Source organism: Thamnophis sirtalis, unplaced genomic scaffold (assembly GCF_051295495.1).
Source record: "Thamnophis sirtalis isolate CommonGarterSnake01/CBP01778 unplaced genomic scaffold, rThaSir2_p1.2 scaffold_4, whole genome shotgun sequence".
NCBI classification, from domain to species: Eukaryota; Metazoa; Chordata; class Lepidosauria; order Squamata; family Natricidae; genus Thamnophis; species Thamnophis sirtalis.
The window spans coordinates 48,161,727-48,177,499 of NW_028261384.1; the positions used below are offsets into that span (position 1 = coordinate 48,161,727).

Sequence of the window (15,773 nt, forward strand, 5' to 3'; positions counted from 1 at the left end):
TATATACAACAACATTGCCTAAAAGATATATCTAGAAAATATATGAATTGGAATCCAGAAGATTTAAGAGCATGAAATAAAAAAAGTGGAAAATGACATTGAGAATGATTATCTATAAAATGTGACATATACCTTGCACAACAAAATAGCATATTTGAACTCTTATCATTTATATTCAGAAATATCATGACAACCTTTACAATTTAAACAATCAAAGGAAAAATCTGTGCATTTTGATCACATACTTAAATTATTATTTTTGTTTGAAGCACTTTCTTTTTATATATATTCAGTTCATATTATTTTATTATGAAGTTAAATTCCTGTTTTCATTTTAATATTTAATACAAAGAAGCATTTTAACACTTCTATCCCCAAATTAATTCTAACAATAAAAACTTTATATTAAAAAAAATCAAATATTAACCTTCAGGAACCATAATTCTTTTTTAGACAACCAAATATATATTTATTTAAAATATTTCTATACTACTTATCATGCTATGCATATTCAATAGTACAAGACTAGGCAACCATATGACTTATTGGATCATCCTTTTGAGAGAAAAGTAGTACAGTGTGATTGACCAAAATGAACATTAAATTTTAGAGTGACCATATTTTTTTAACCCCAATGCTAAAAAATTCCATGATCATCTAAGAAGACATATATCATAAATAGAAAAATAATTATAGGGGCAAATGAGCATTAAAAATAAGTCAATGTTTAGTTACCTAAATAGAAAAACAGAATGACTGTAGGTGGGCAAAAAATCAGTGGGAGCGGAAGTGGTGTTGCTTGTGGGAAGGTAGTAAGGAATGTAGGAAATCATGATCATATTACTGAGAGAAGTATGGATATGCAATAATCACAATTTTGCAAATAAAACTGATTTGAATATCATGGAAATTTCAATTACACAATAATGGGTACTGGATTTTTTTTATGCCTACTTTAAGTTAATTTATTTTAGGCAGCTTGATTCAAAAGTTGCTGTATAATACACTGTTTGAAATAACTTGACGGTACAAGCAAGAAAACACAATCAGAATTTTAATAGTATGTTGTCATTATAAATGAACAAACATCATACTTACGGATCAATTGATATTTTGATACATGTCATATTCTTATCTCTTTGCTTATTGTCAGCTGCATTTACTAGAATAAACAAGCATTTATTAGCAGCAATAACTTGTATTAAACAATTACAAATAAGACAAATGCTATACCTTTATGCGGTAATTACAACAAATCTCAGCAATTGTGCAAGAGAGAGTTACAGGCCCAGAGTTCAATTGAATTTTCTTATAGAATGATTTAGAATAGTATCATCATTTTATATTTTGTAATTAGCTTTCTATTACTTCTATATAAAAACATACACTAAAGTGCACCTTGTATGTCAGTTTATGTCAGTTTTCCAAGATGAAAATGTTAACAATCAAGTTTTGAAGTCATTTTGTGCTTAGTTAAAATATTTTAATCTTACAGATTTCCTATACTTCTATCAACTGAGATATTTCAATATCTATTTTCCTTTTATTATATAACCATACAGAAAAAGTTGAATTTCTAAGCAAGATTCATTGACAGTAAAGAAACACGCTACGAAAATTTAGTAATTTTCTTGATGAAACTGCAGGAACAGCCTGTCTTCTGCTTTCCCTCTCCATCCTTGGTCATCATAGATCTTTTCCTCCTTTCTTCAGGTCTCTGTAGGTTTTTCTCTCCCTACTGGTTACCCACAGACTACTTTGCCTTCTTTCAGGCTAATCCTCCCTCCCTCAACGTGTCAATGCATAGTGAATTGGCCTGTGGGGACTTGGTGGGGGATTGGGGAGATAGGCGAGAAGGGACTGCAGTGTGTCTGCAATTGGTTGTAAGACTGAATCACTACTGGGGTGCTGAAGTGGCCATAAATTTGGGAACAAGTTGTAAATAATTTTTGGGAGATCCAATATAACTTCAAATGCCATTAAACATTAAAGAGACTGGTTGTAAATCAAGGATTAACCTCTGAATTTATAATACTTATGAAAATTCATAATTGATTATCAGGATATTATAAATATTTGATAGTGAATTAGGTAGATTCAAATCAACCTGCTAAATATTTTTATAAAACATATGCTGATATTTGACATGAAATTGTAATAAGAAAATATGAAAGAAAGATGTAATACAATGTTTTGCCATATTAATAGCAGTTTTGATTATATTACTATTGAATTAATTCATGTTGTAAAATTATCATTGATTGGTATAGCTTCCCCTGATTAGATACCAGGATTTTCATAGAAATGTTTTTTTTTTAAATTCTAGGTCACAGATAAATAAATTATATAAATTTATATAAGTGTATAAATTAGGAATAAATTCATAATTAATTCTGAAAGGAAAGAAAACATGATACCTTGGTTTATTTTTATCTCTTTAATGTTAACACATTTACTATTAATAACAATGTATCTACAACATGCCAAAGTATATCTGAATTCTTCGACTTCAAAATAATTTTGAAATGCTGTTAATATATCATTGTTATAAATACTTACCAAGAATTTCATCAAATATTTTATATAAACCAGGAACAAAAGTGACATCTCTACAATTCATTCCCGTATCTTCATCAAACACCCACATCAACTGTAAATAAAATTTTTTGTCATGAAACTTTATAGATATATATTACTTTAAAATATGCTTATTTCTTTTAAAAGAATGCTCATTATATTTTAGAGATTTTTAAAATTATGTTACCACTCGCCAAATGACTCTGAACAAATGTTAAAAAATAAGGAAAAAAAGTCAAAATTACCATTTGTACCATCCATACAAGCAAGATTTGATATATTCAATGATAATATTAAAGCTTCAAATAAATAGAAAATGGAAATTACCTGAGTTAAAGGTTCTACCGAACCAATGTATGTATCAGGACGGAGAAGAATATGCTCAAGTTGAGTCTTTTTTTGATAAACTCTCTCAACAGACAGCTTTTTTGAATCATTTTTATTGGTGTGTTCAGGTTCTTCTTTTTTTGAAGCATTGTTTTGATTATCAAACAGTGTCTGTAATATAGATAAAAATAATATAAATTCTAGTTTTGACCTACTCAAAAGCTTTGGAAAATGTGTTACTAGTACAATACCTATAATCTGGAAAGTAATCTACTATGTATGTATGTATCAGGGGTGAAATCCAGCAGGTTCTGAAGAATCGGTAGCAGAAATTTTGAGAAGTTCAGAGAACCGGCAAATGCCACCACTGGCTGGCCCCTGAGAGGGGTGGGAATGGAGATTTTGCAGTATCATTCCCCTGGAATGGGATGGGAATGGAGATTTTGCAGTATCCTTCACCTGCCATGCCCACCAAACCATGCCCACCAAGCCACACCCATAGAACTGGTAGCAAAAAAATTTAATTTCAGTGTGTGTGTATGTGTGTGTGTGCCTATGTGCGCACGCATGCGCCTAGATGAACTTGGAGTTATTTGTGGATAAAATTGTTAGCGGCTGGTATTTTGCTTACAATTTATTCATTTATTGTTGTAAATAAAAAGATAAGGTAGGAGTCCAGCAATGTCAAGAGATGTAGCCTACAATACTATTTTTTAATCTGCACAGGAATTTGTATAGTCTCTTCAGTTTCACTAAACATATCATAGACGGCTAAAATCCCATTCAAGAGGAATGCTACAGAGGATAGTTTCTGAGGTAATAAAATAACATTTAAAATTATGTTAATAATGCTTGGATTCATGTATTTCATTGTCTTTAGTTTGCCAGTTTACACTGACCATAGTTTGTTGTTCAACTATAGGGACAACTAAAGCTTTGGCACAAACCAGGAAGACAGAGAACTGCGTAATAAAGAAGATAAGGCTTCTTTAAGGTTCAAATAGTTTAAAATCATATTTTATTTATTATCCAGTGTATATTTAAGATGATTTCTAATTTATCATAAGAATCTGAGAATTTGTTTTTAAAAAAGAGAAGTTATTTCTCTATGTTATATTAAATGTTAGTCTTTTGCTATATTAAGATATTAGGATTATTATTTGTGAAATGTGGATGTGCACCTATGGATTAGAGTGGAATGTTCATGTATATTCAAATGGGAAAGGTTTCTATTTGAAATATCGTGTATTAGAGTTTGTCTTTTTGTAAAGGAGATATTATCTCTTTGTCATGTCAAGCCTAGGTTTTCTTTTACAGACGGTACAAATATTTCAGTTGCGAACCTTTGTCTAAACAAACAAACCTCTCAAAAACCTACTTCTTGGTAAGCAGAAAAATGTTGGATATACAGCATCGCTACCAGATGGATTTATAACTGGCTGACAAACCGTACTCAATAGCAATAGCAATAGCAGTTAGACTTATATACCGCTTCATAGGGCTTTCAGCCCTCAATGAATAGTCCTTAATGATACTTACATTTACATAGAGGGAAGCAAGCAGTGGGGTACAATAATGTTTTGTCTTAGGTCCAGTACTCTTCAATATCTTCATAATGACTTAGAATAGGAAATAGAAGGGGAATTCATCTAAATTGCAGATGATATTAAGTTGGCACTAAAAGAGAAAGGGGGTTGGTACTTACCTGATACGCCTCTTCTAAAGTCCATGCATGGACTGAGTCTTATTAATAATTAATTAAATCATATATAACCCACCTTCATGAGTGACTCAGGCAAAGAAAACACATAGACTCATTGTGTTATCCAAAAAACCAAACTTTAGTAATGAATAAATGCAAAACTTCAGCAACGTAACACAACACCAAGTCAAGGTACTTTACAGAAATACAGACAAATAATCATACCTGCTTTTCCATGAGGACCAGGTTGCCTTCAGGCTGGATGTTATCTCCACCTTATTAGAAGAGGCATATCAGGTAAGTACTAACACCCTTTCTCAATAGAAGTGGAGATAGCATCCATGCATGGGATATACCTAAGCTGGTGTCCTTATGGGAAGGACCAAGACTGGTCTGATTTACCTGTCAGAATGTATTGATTGCAAAACTCTATGGACAAAAGCTGTATCCGCAAATTTATCCAATTTGTAATTATTTATAAAGGGGGAAGGCGATGCCCATGCGGCCACCCTTCAAATTTCCTCCAGGGAGATTTGAGTTGTCCAAGCAGCAATAGTGGCCGTGCTTCTCATTGGGTGAGCGATGACCCCCCAAGGAACCATTTCCTGGTTAGAATGGTAAGCTGCAGTTATACATTTCCTGACCCACCTACCTATGGTAGACACCAAACCTTTCGTCCTAGTGATGTGGGATGAAAAGATATGAAGAGAGCCTCTAAGCGTCGGAATTCTGACGTTCTGTGTATGTAGATCTTCAGGGTACGCCTAACATCAAGCTTGTGCCACTGTGTTTGTAATGGTCGGGTTGGGGATGGACAGAAGTTCTGAAGGACAACCTCTTGTGCCCGGTGGAACCATGAACCAATCTTGGGTGTAAAGGAGGAGTCTAACAGGAAAACCACCCTGTTCTCATGGAAGGTGCACAAATCCTCTCTAACAGATAGGGCATGCAATTCCGAAATCCTCCTGGCAGAGGTGATGGCCACCAGGAAGGCTACATTCAATGTGAGGATCTGTAAGGATATAGTACGGCTGGGTTCAAATGGTGGTTTGGTGAGAGTTGTGAGCACCTTAAGCAAGTCTCATGTGGGGTACATGTGAACTGCAGGTTGCTTGAGATTGGTAGCCACTTTTAAGAACTTCCGTACAGTGGGATGTTGGGATAGTGATTGACCCCCTCCCCAGGTCAAGATGGTAGTGAGAGCTGCCACCTGCCTCCTGATTGTATTGGGAAATAACCCCTTATACAAACTTGGAGGAATTCCAGGACCTGAGGGACAGATGAAGAGGTAGGAATGATCCCTTTGGCTAAACACCATGTACAGAAGATTCGCCAGGTTGCATTATAGATAGGGTCCATGGAGGGCCTTCGAGAGACCTGAATAGTGTCTATGACCCTGGGGGAGAACATGTCCTGCACCAGAACACTCCACTCAATTGCCAGATGGTCAACTGGAGCCATTGAGGGTCCAGGTACTCCAGAGACCCCTGACTGAGGCATACCCTGTCCGGTGGGATTCTCCAGGGTCTCTGCTCAGAGGTCTGTGAACCACAGATGCAGCCAGTGTGGGGCCATGAAGATGACTTCCGCTCTGACGGAGATGACCTTGTGTATGACTCTGGCTATCAGTGGGGTAGAAGGAAAAGTGTATAGGAGCATCCCTCATCAGTTGCTTCAACCTAGTGCCCCCCTGCCTGTTCACATGTGCCTTAGTAGTCATGTTATCGGTGAGAATTAAAACATGCTGCCCCCTGAGGGAGTGGATGAAACACAGGAGAACCAGGCATATGGCCTAAGTTCCAGGAGATTAATTCTCTGAGCTGCTTCTTCCGAACTCCACTGGCCCTGCACTATCTGACTGTCAAGATGTGGCCTCCAGCCATAAAGACTTGTGTCTGTTGTAATTGTGACCCTCTTCTCAACCCGGAAGTGACATCCTTTAGTGATCTCCACCGGGGATCTCCACCAACGTAAGGATTTACAGACCTCCCCAGTTACAGTGACCTTAGCCAGAGATGTACTAGTCCGTCTCTTCTGAAAGGGTAAAAGGAATCATTGCAGATCCCTGGTGTGTAACCTAGCCCAGGGTACAATTGCAATGGCAGACACCATTTTTCCCAGTAGCTTGGAAAGCATAGCCAATGAGACTCTAGTCTCCCTCTCGACCTAAGTGATCAACTGCCTGAACTGTCCATTCTCTCCTCAGAGAGGAATACTTGTTCTGCTATCGTGTCAATCCAAACCCTCAGGTGCAGAATCCCGGTGGCGGGGTTAACATGGCTCTTGTCCCTATTAATGGAAAAACCATGGAATTGGAGGACTTGTATAGTGATGGAAAGATCAAGTCTGGCACTATCTAGTGAGACTGATTGTACTAAAATGTCATCAAGATAGCATTGTACCCGGATAGGTACGTTCCTGAGATGTGCTAATGCCGCTAAAATCTTAGTAAAGGTTCGAGGAGCCAAAGAAAGACCAAAAGGCAAGGCCCTATGTTGATAATGACAATTGCCATAACAAAACCGTAAAAATTGATGATCTGGGAGGATGGGTACATGCAAGTATGCCTCCACTAAGTCAATAGAGGTAAGAAAGTCCCCTCGACATAATCCAATATTATTTCCAATGAATGCATCTTAAACTTTTTATACCTTAAATAACGATTAAATTGCTTTAAATCCAATATAGCCGTCCATCCTCCTGAGGACTTGGGGATAACAAATAGGATGGAGTAAAATCCCTGATGACGCTGGTTTACCGGCAGCATTTGGATGGCCTCGATGTCCAAAAGGTGCTGGATTACCAAGTGCATCAGGAGTTGCCTCTGAGGGTTCTGGGAAACTGGGGACCAAATGAAGAATCTAGGGGGGAGGAGATGAACTCAAAGGCTAAATCTGCCCTAACTGCCTTCTGGGGTAACGGCCTGGACGGGAAAACCCCTTCTTATTGTTAGAGGGGAGAACCTTATATTTGTCTTTTCCCTCAATCAATAGTAGAGTAAGGGAATCCCCAAAAATTGCCCTCCCTTTGTAGGGTTCCGAAGCGCCACATATCTCTTGCCAGTCTGCCATTGGCACAGCCAAAAGAACCTGCGGGATGCCACCACCGTGGCCCTAGATGCAAATCTCATGGTACTGAGGGTGGTGTCAGAGGAGAATTGCACAGCCGCCACAATTTTATTCAGGTCCTGGTGTGCTCTGGAGTCCCTGGCTGGAATACTCTTCTGAAGTTGTTGTAACCAGAAGAGGCTGGACTGGGAGAAAAACAACGTAGCTGTCGATGCATGTACAGCCCAGGCCACTGCCTGGTGACCCCGCTGGAGGGTCTGGTCCGCCCTCTTGTCCTCCGGCTTGAGGACCTCCTCCTGTGACCCCAGCAATGTGGTGGTGGAATAGAGGGTGGAAATTGGAGCATCTACGGTGGGCCAATTGAGCAATTTATCCAGCCCTTCACCTACATTGTAGAAGTGCTTGCTGGTCATGGAAGGCGAAGGGCCAGATGTAGGTGCAGACCATTATCTCTGGACTGTGTCAATAAATAGCTGCGGGGCAGGTAGGGTGTCAGCCTCCAGCTTATGTTTGGTGAACCAGGCGCTGGCTGAAGTGGTTGGCACAGGAATCACTGGAACCTCAGCTTGTCCCCCAAGGTCTGCTGCGACTTTAGCCTTAGCTAGCAAGAGCTTGAATAAATCAGATGGGAAAAGTCCCATATAGGCACCTCCGGAACTGCACCTTCCTCCACAGACAAATCAGCCTCCCTGATTTCCCCTTCTTCAGAGACAGGGGATGGGCTGCAAGGTGAACGATCTGAAGACCTATCTCCCACCAGAGGCGGACATGCTTCCCTCTGTGAAGAATTCGAGGTAGGCTCACAGATGCCTGAGAGCGTTCCTGCAGCTCAGTCACAATGCCCTGTTTAATGGCTTCCATTATGATGTCCTGAATATTAGGGTTTGCAGAAGGCAAAGCAGGCATGGGGGCTATGCTGATGTAGGTGTGAAGAGGGCCTCAGCAAAATTGGGCTGAAAGGTCCAGATTTGAGTCCATCCTCAGTGGGAATTGGTGACCTGGACATATGCTTGCTGGCAGCGGATGGTCAGTCATAGAAAAGGAGGAGTGCCTCTGCTGGTCAACCTTGCCCAGGTGTTTGGCCCCCTTTGAAGTTGACTTTGAGCTTGATTTTGAGCTTTTCCTGAGCTTGGAGCCCTTGCCGCCCTTATCTTGGTTCCTGTTCCCCTCTCCCCCTTGAGAGGTAGATGAAACTGCTGGAGAGAGGAGAGCCTGAACTACTGCTAACAAGCCTGGGCCGCTTCTTGACAGTGCCTGCCTGCCTCAGGTCTTATCTTGGTTCCTGTTCCCCTCTCCCCCTTGAGAGGTAGATGAAACTGCTGGAGAGAGGAGAGCCTGAACTACTGCTAACAAGCCTGGGCGCTTCTTGACAGTGCCTGCCTGCCTCAGGAAAGGGCCCAGCCATGCTACTATCCATCATTATGTGCCGGTGTGGAAAGGTCAAATCAAAATGGTGGCAGCGCCTCTGCAGCAGGTCCTCCACTCACTTTTTTCACACCCTCAGTGACACCCTGGACCTCAGGAGCAGTTGAAGAAAGATGCGTCTCCCGCTGATTGCAGCGCCCCTCACTGCCTAACCATCCTCTCCACGGCCCGCTCACCCAGTGGCTCTAAAGCTCTCTCTCTCTCTCAGCGCCGCGGCTGTAAGCGGGAATGAAAGGGAGCTGATCCCACTCTCCTCGCGCCTCAGCAATCAGCGACCCGTCAAGGATGAAAAGGAGTCAATCGTCTTCATGCCGATGGCTCACAGCTGACAGGCGGGCATGGGCAGACAAGCCTTGCAGACACAACTGCAGAAGCGGCTATCAAAGGCACCAGGCAGAGCTGGTGAAATCATGAATTTATGCAGAGAGAAAGCATGATGGAGGCAGGCAGCTCAAGGGTGCATAGTCCTTCACCCTGAGACCCAAAGGCAATGCTTCCCTGAGGCACAGATCATCAGGCCAAGGCACAGCCAGGAATCCGTGCCACTGGTAAGATTCCTTTTCCAATTGAAACAGCCTGATACTTTTTAGAGAATAATCACCAAAATTGTCTATAGAATGTAGGATAACACATCTGTCCCAGAGTGGACTGAGTCGGAAGCAGGGTGGAGTCACTCATGAAGGCGGATTATATATGAAGTTAATTAATTATTAATAAGACTCAGTCCAATCAGAGATCGGACAGTGTCAACCATGCATGGATGCTATCTCCACCTCTATGAGAACACCCCAAAAGATAAGCTCAGGATCCAAAAAAATCTTGACAAATTTGAACAATGGGGCCTATCCAATAAAATGAAATTTAATGTGGAGAAAAGCAAGGTTTAACACTTAGACAGGAAAAACCAAAGGTACAAATATAGATTAGGTGAAACATGGCTCAAAAACAATAATTGTGAGGGACTTTGGAGTCCTAGTGGAGATCCAGCAGTAGGTATGCAGCAGCATCTAAAAAAACTAATACAATCCTTGGTTGTATGAACAGAGGCACAGAACCAAAGCTACATATAGTTATTAGTATTGCTTTATAAAGCCTTAGTATGGCCACACCTGGAATGCTGCATCCAACTTTAGTCACCACATTACAAAAAAGATATTGAGTCTTTGGAAAAAGCACAGAGAAGAGTAACTAAGATGATTAAAGACCTGGAGACTGAAATATGAAGGTTCCAGGATTTGGGTTTGGCTGTTCAAGAGAAAAGGACTGAAGGGAAATGATAGCAGTATTCCAGTATTTGAGACTGCCACAAAAGAGGAGGGAGTCACCTTATTTTCCAAAGCATCAGAGGGAAAGATAAGAAACAATGGATGGAAATTAATCAAGGAAAGAAACAACTGGAATCAAGGAGAACCTTCCTAATAGTGAGAACAATTAACTAATGGAACAGCTTCCCTTCAGAAATTGTGAGTGCTTCATCACTGGAAGTTTTTAAGAAGAGACTGGGTAACCACTTGTCTGAAATGATGTAGGGTCCCGTTTGAGAAGGAGACTGAACTAGAAGACCTCATATGTCCCTTCCAGCTCTAGTCTGTTCAATTCAAATATCCAACCCTAAAAGATCCTGAAGTTGAAAAAGGTGGGAAAGAGTTAGTTTCTAGAACTGTTATATAGGTGATGCTCTGGAAATTAATCCTTTCCAGTTTTCTTTTTCTGCCTTCTCCTGGCTTCCATTTGCATAATGTTCACAGGTCTGCTCGCATAGGGCAAAGTAAGAACTGTACTGATCACGTTGAATTTGCAAACAAAATGGACCTCTTGGAACATAACCTGCTCATATTGATAGAACAATATGCTTGTTTACGTTGGGATATTTGAACTATTTTCTGCCTTATACTGTTGAAATCTGGATGTTGAATTTTATATATGTTAACTATTGTTAAAATCTTAGATCTTTCTTTGGATTTTTTGCTGGTAATTAAATTGAAGAATGAGGAATTTATTTATTTCATTTGCCTATTATGGAATGGGTTTTATGGTTCTTAGTTAAGAGGAGGTGAACAGATTATGGAGTTGTTTATATTTGCCACTTTCTGAGGAATGAGAGGAAGTTATTTTTATTTTTATTGCATTTTTTTCTTTTTTAAGTTTGTATCTATTAGTGTTCAATTTCAAACCTTTAACAAAATTATTAAACAGATATTCATTTAAAATTATTAAAATAGTAATTAGATTACAAAACCCACCACTTGTAAAAATTGAATTACTAAATAATCGAGCTATCACAGAATGCCACAAATTCCTTGCATGTCCAATTACACTTGGCCAATAAAGAATTCTATTCTATTCTGTTCTAATTCTATTATTATTCTATTCAAATAAATGGGATACAGAGGAATTTAGAGCCGAGAATTAATTGTTAGAATAGTATTTCAATTGCTACAAATGGGGGGGGGATTATTGTTTCCCTTTCCAAACCTGATATAGTTTGCATTAAATGGTTGTTTTCCTTTTTAAAACAAAATAAGTCAGACATTCAATATATTAAATCTTTGGAATGCATAGCAATTCATTTCTGAATAATTTCTCCTAAAAGTAAAAATGGGGCAAAATATTATTTTTATCCACAATGAGTGATATCTGTATATCTAACTACACCTGAAATTTTGAAAAGCCTCCCAAACACACAAATTATCTACCTCTTCAAAAATACTGTCCATCCAATATACAATTAGACTTTACTTGAAACATATTAGCAGCAATTCTGAAAAGCAATTATTTTTTTTGCAGAAAATTGTTTTAGACAAAATTATTCATGTTAACATTGATTAGTATAAAGCTGGATTCAACTAGTACGAAACTTTTTATAGAATGGAAATAATACTTAAAATACTTAAAATACTTGGCACATATTAAAATATCAGTGGCATTCTTTAAAAAAAACTTGCTTTTTCTGGAAGGTCCTCATTTAGTTATAAAAGATAGGAAACTGGAATGATTCAAAGCATATTTGGAAATGGGGAAGCAAGTTGGAAAACAAACTTGACAGTTAACCATCTGTTATTAACCATAGATGGATATTTTGTAACTTAACACATCCATGACAAACATATCTTAACACAGACACATCATTTCCTTGACATTTCTGTCCTCTGGAATGACCATGTAAACTTGGAAAAAAAAATAGACCTGGTTTAAGGTATTCCTAACAAGTATTTTACATTTACCTATACATACTCTGAATCACATTTTTTTAAAAAAAATCTTGCTCAAATCAAGAAGGTAAGGTAGGTAAGCAATACAGGCGTGGGAAAAAGTCAATGTAACATTTAATTTTAATGGGAGGCAAAATGGATTAAAATCATGTTTACATTAATATTCACTGCTTCTGTATTCTGTATGTAGATTATCTTAATCAAACTGACAAAATTTAATGGATAGTGTTGGCATATAAATTAAAATTTTTAGATTGGGAGTAGGGCACAAAATAGTTTTATATATGCATAGTTTCAGATTTTTGGAATTGAAGGCGTTTTAGCTTTGTGAAAACTAATATTTATATACCTAAGGACTATATATTATTAAGAGTGGCAATTTCCAATCACTTTCCTCAGATAGATTGCTAGTGACAATTTTAGGAAGATATAAAAATGAATGCTATCAAAATATAATTATTAAATCATATATTAAGTCAAATAAACACCAGCTGGTAAAATGTTTTGCAAATCTCTTTCAATTTAAACATTAAAAGTATTAATTTAAGGAATATCTGCAAATTATTCAGAAAGGATATTTTGGGTCAGAATATAGCTATAACAAATACACACAAGAAATTACATGTGCATTAAATTATCTAGGGTGAATAAACTTTTAATCAGTAAATACAATGTGTTTTTACAGAAATCAAAACTTGTATTGATTTACAGGAATTATCTAGAAGAAATGCTACAAGTTATATTTTACTCATAATAAAAATGTTATTTTCAAAAATATGTAAATAAAACTTATTTAATTGAAACTAACATTTATTTGCTTTATTCAAAATTTAAAATTGTGATTCCTATAAAATTCAGGTACAGGGATAGAAAATTAAAATGTCTATTAAATCCACAAATTGATCAATTTGTGTCATTCCCATCACCTTTTTACTTGTATTTATACAAATAATATATTTTTTCACTACTTTGTATCGATTTACATCAGTGACAAAAATTGTCACAAAAGATGCAATTTATATGAATGTCAGATACAGGAGATTTTGTCTATTGTTTTGGGATTATTTTAGGAAAAGATTTGGGGATTATATCGAGAGTCCTATATATTGACAATCTGTTGTAGTTTTTAAAAGCTAATATTTATCATTAAGGTACATATATGTGATAGAATTTTATTTAGCTGCTATAAACTATGAATTTAAATATTTATTTGCTGTTCTATTTTTCATTATATGCAAAATCAAATTTTTATTTTATAGAAAAATGTAGAAATACCAAAGAATCAAAATGTTAATTGATTGCTTTTAAAATAACAATTTTAATAAGATTATTTGCTTATATTAACCTTCCTCAATCTTACTATCTTCCAGATATGCAAGTTTCAGCTGCACAAATTCTTCGTCTTTGTTAAGCCATTGTTAATGACTTTAGAAGGAATTTAAGACTGAGAAGTCAAAAGTTAGCAATGTAGTACTAGTAAGCTAATAACATTTTATGACTGAAAATGGAAACTAAGATTAATGGCTTCCAAATAATAACAGTAATAACAATAAAATGCCATCCATCAAATTACACATTGCTTGGATCCACATATATGTCAACAAATTATGAACCCTAGATTCTTGAGAAAAACTTCATGTATATATATGATGGCCAACTGGCTAAAGAATTGGCAATTGTGATTTCATATTATCATCTATATAATACAAAGAAAGCCAATTTAAATCATGAGTGTCTGTATTTCCTGTTTAGAAGCCATTGTGGATAATATTTGAAATATGAACTTTTGCCAATTCTAACAAATGTCTATAATTACAACCTAGAAGTTACCAGAGAAGATGTACCATAAAATAACCCTTTCCCATCTTCTCAAAACTTCACTTGCATGCAGTCTGCTGATGTGCATAAATACTGTTCACTGTTTAGGGATGTGTGCATGCCTGAAATTAATTATGATTTTTGTGTTTGTTTGGACTTATGAACAAAATGGATTTACAGTCCCCTAGAATATAACTTGTTTGTAAGTAGGGGAATTTATATCTATATTTGTTTAGATATAATAAGAGACTATAAAAACTGTGGATTCCTTGTTTATTTCACAAAGGAATTGATATATGTGTGCATATTTCATGCCTAGCTGTTTAATAATAAAACATTTCATTGTTGAAATTTGTCTGCAACATTATCCAAAAACAGCTGGAGGCCTTTTCTAGGATATTTAATGTTGGCAGTAAGTAGTTTTTGAGGTTTGTAGGTAATACATTAGTAGTTATAATGTCATTATCCTTTTGTGAGTTGCTGAGTCTACAATTCCAGAGAGATATAAATTTGATTAAATAAATAAATAAATCTGGTCAGAGTATCTATTCTAAATGTTTTGTTGAGAGTTTTTAAACATGCAAGAAAAGCTTACATTTACATATTGTACCATCTCAACTATACAGGTAGTTTTTACTTAATAATGGTAATTGAATTGGCAACTTTGTTGCTAAGCAACACAATTGTAAAGAACAATATCATGTGACTGCATTGACTTAAATGATAGTTGTAGCAGTCTCAGTTGCCACTGTTAGACAAATCCTATGAAGTCATGTGATCACCATTTGTGAAGTCTTGCTGGCTTTTCCATTGAATTTGCTTGAAGATGGCACTGAAGTTTGCAAGTTGTAAAAGGTTATAAGCAGTGATCACACGACTAAGATGAAATGCAACAGTGTAACTATAAGTATCAAGTATGAACTGTAATCACAGGATCTCAGGGACATTGTGATGGCCCCAACTATAAAAAGCTATCATAAGTCCTGTCCCTTCAGCACTGTCACAACTTCAAATGGTTGTTCAACAAGAATTATTATGAATGTTTGAACCTTTGGCTTGCCTGGGCTACAGAGTGAAGAGGAATTGTCTTGGCCACATCTAAAATATGTAACTGTATATAAATCAGATAATAACATTAAAAGTTCACGATCTTGTGAGGTTGCATTACTTGCTGTCGAGAGCCACATGTAGCCTGGGCCCCTGGGTTGAACATGCCTGATCTATACTTAAAAAACATCCACTTTTAAATATCTCTTAAAGAAGACAATTAAGAAAACTATCAAAAGAAATACTTCTGAAACATTGCTATCCTGAAGAATAAGCTGGAAACATTCACTTGCAACTTTACCTACATGTCTGTAATGTTATTTTAAAAAACAATTGGTTTGCTTATGAAAAGATGGTCATTACTGTCATAAGATACAACAGGTTGAAGCACTTCCCAAGTTACAGGCCCACTTATACAATCAATTTTATTGCCCCTTCTGCACTTTGCAACTATAAATCACTTCTGTATGAAAAGCAAAAGAATGAACTTTGTAGTAATACATTATTTTTCTATCAGTCCAATGCTGACACAATCTTAATTTATAAGACTGTCGTCTCAGTATCCTTTACTTTTAAGATGCAGCTGCTTCTGTAAAA

General features: G+C 36.8%; 1 protein-coding gene across 2 annotated transcripts in view; it reads right to left on the reverse strand.

Annotated features, from left to right (window-relative positions):
* Positions 1–15,773, reverse strand: part of TOP2B (DNA topoisomerase II beta) — a 56,138-nt gene that overhangs the window by 38,418 nt on the left and 1,947 nt on the right. For both annotated transcript variants that reach the window (XM_087712871.1, XM_087712872.1), the window contains 3 exons: positions 2,905–3,075; positions 2,560–2,650; positions 1,099–1,162 (listed from right to left, as the gene is read on the reverse strand). In XM_087712871.1, coding sequence (XP_087568997.1) covers positions 1,099–1,162; positions 2,560–2,650; positions 2,905–3,075 — 326 coding nt within the window. The remainder of the gene's footprint in view (positions 1–1,098; positions 1,163–2,559; positions 2,651–2,904; positions 3,076–15,773) is intronic.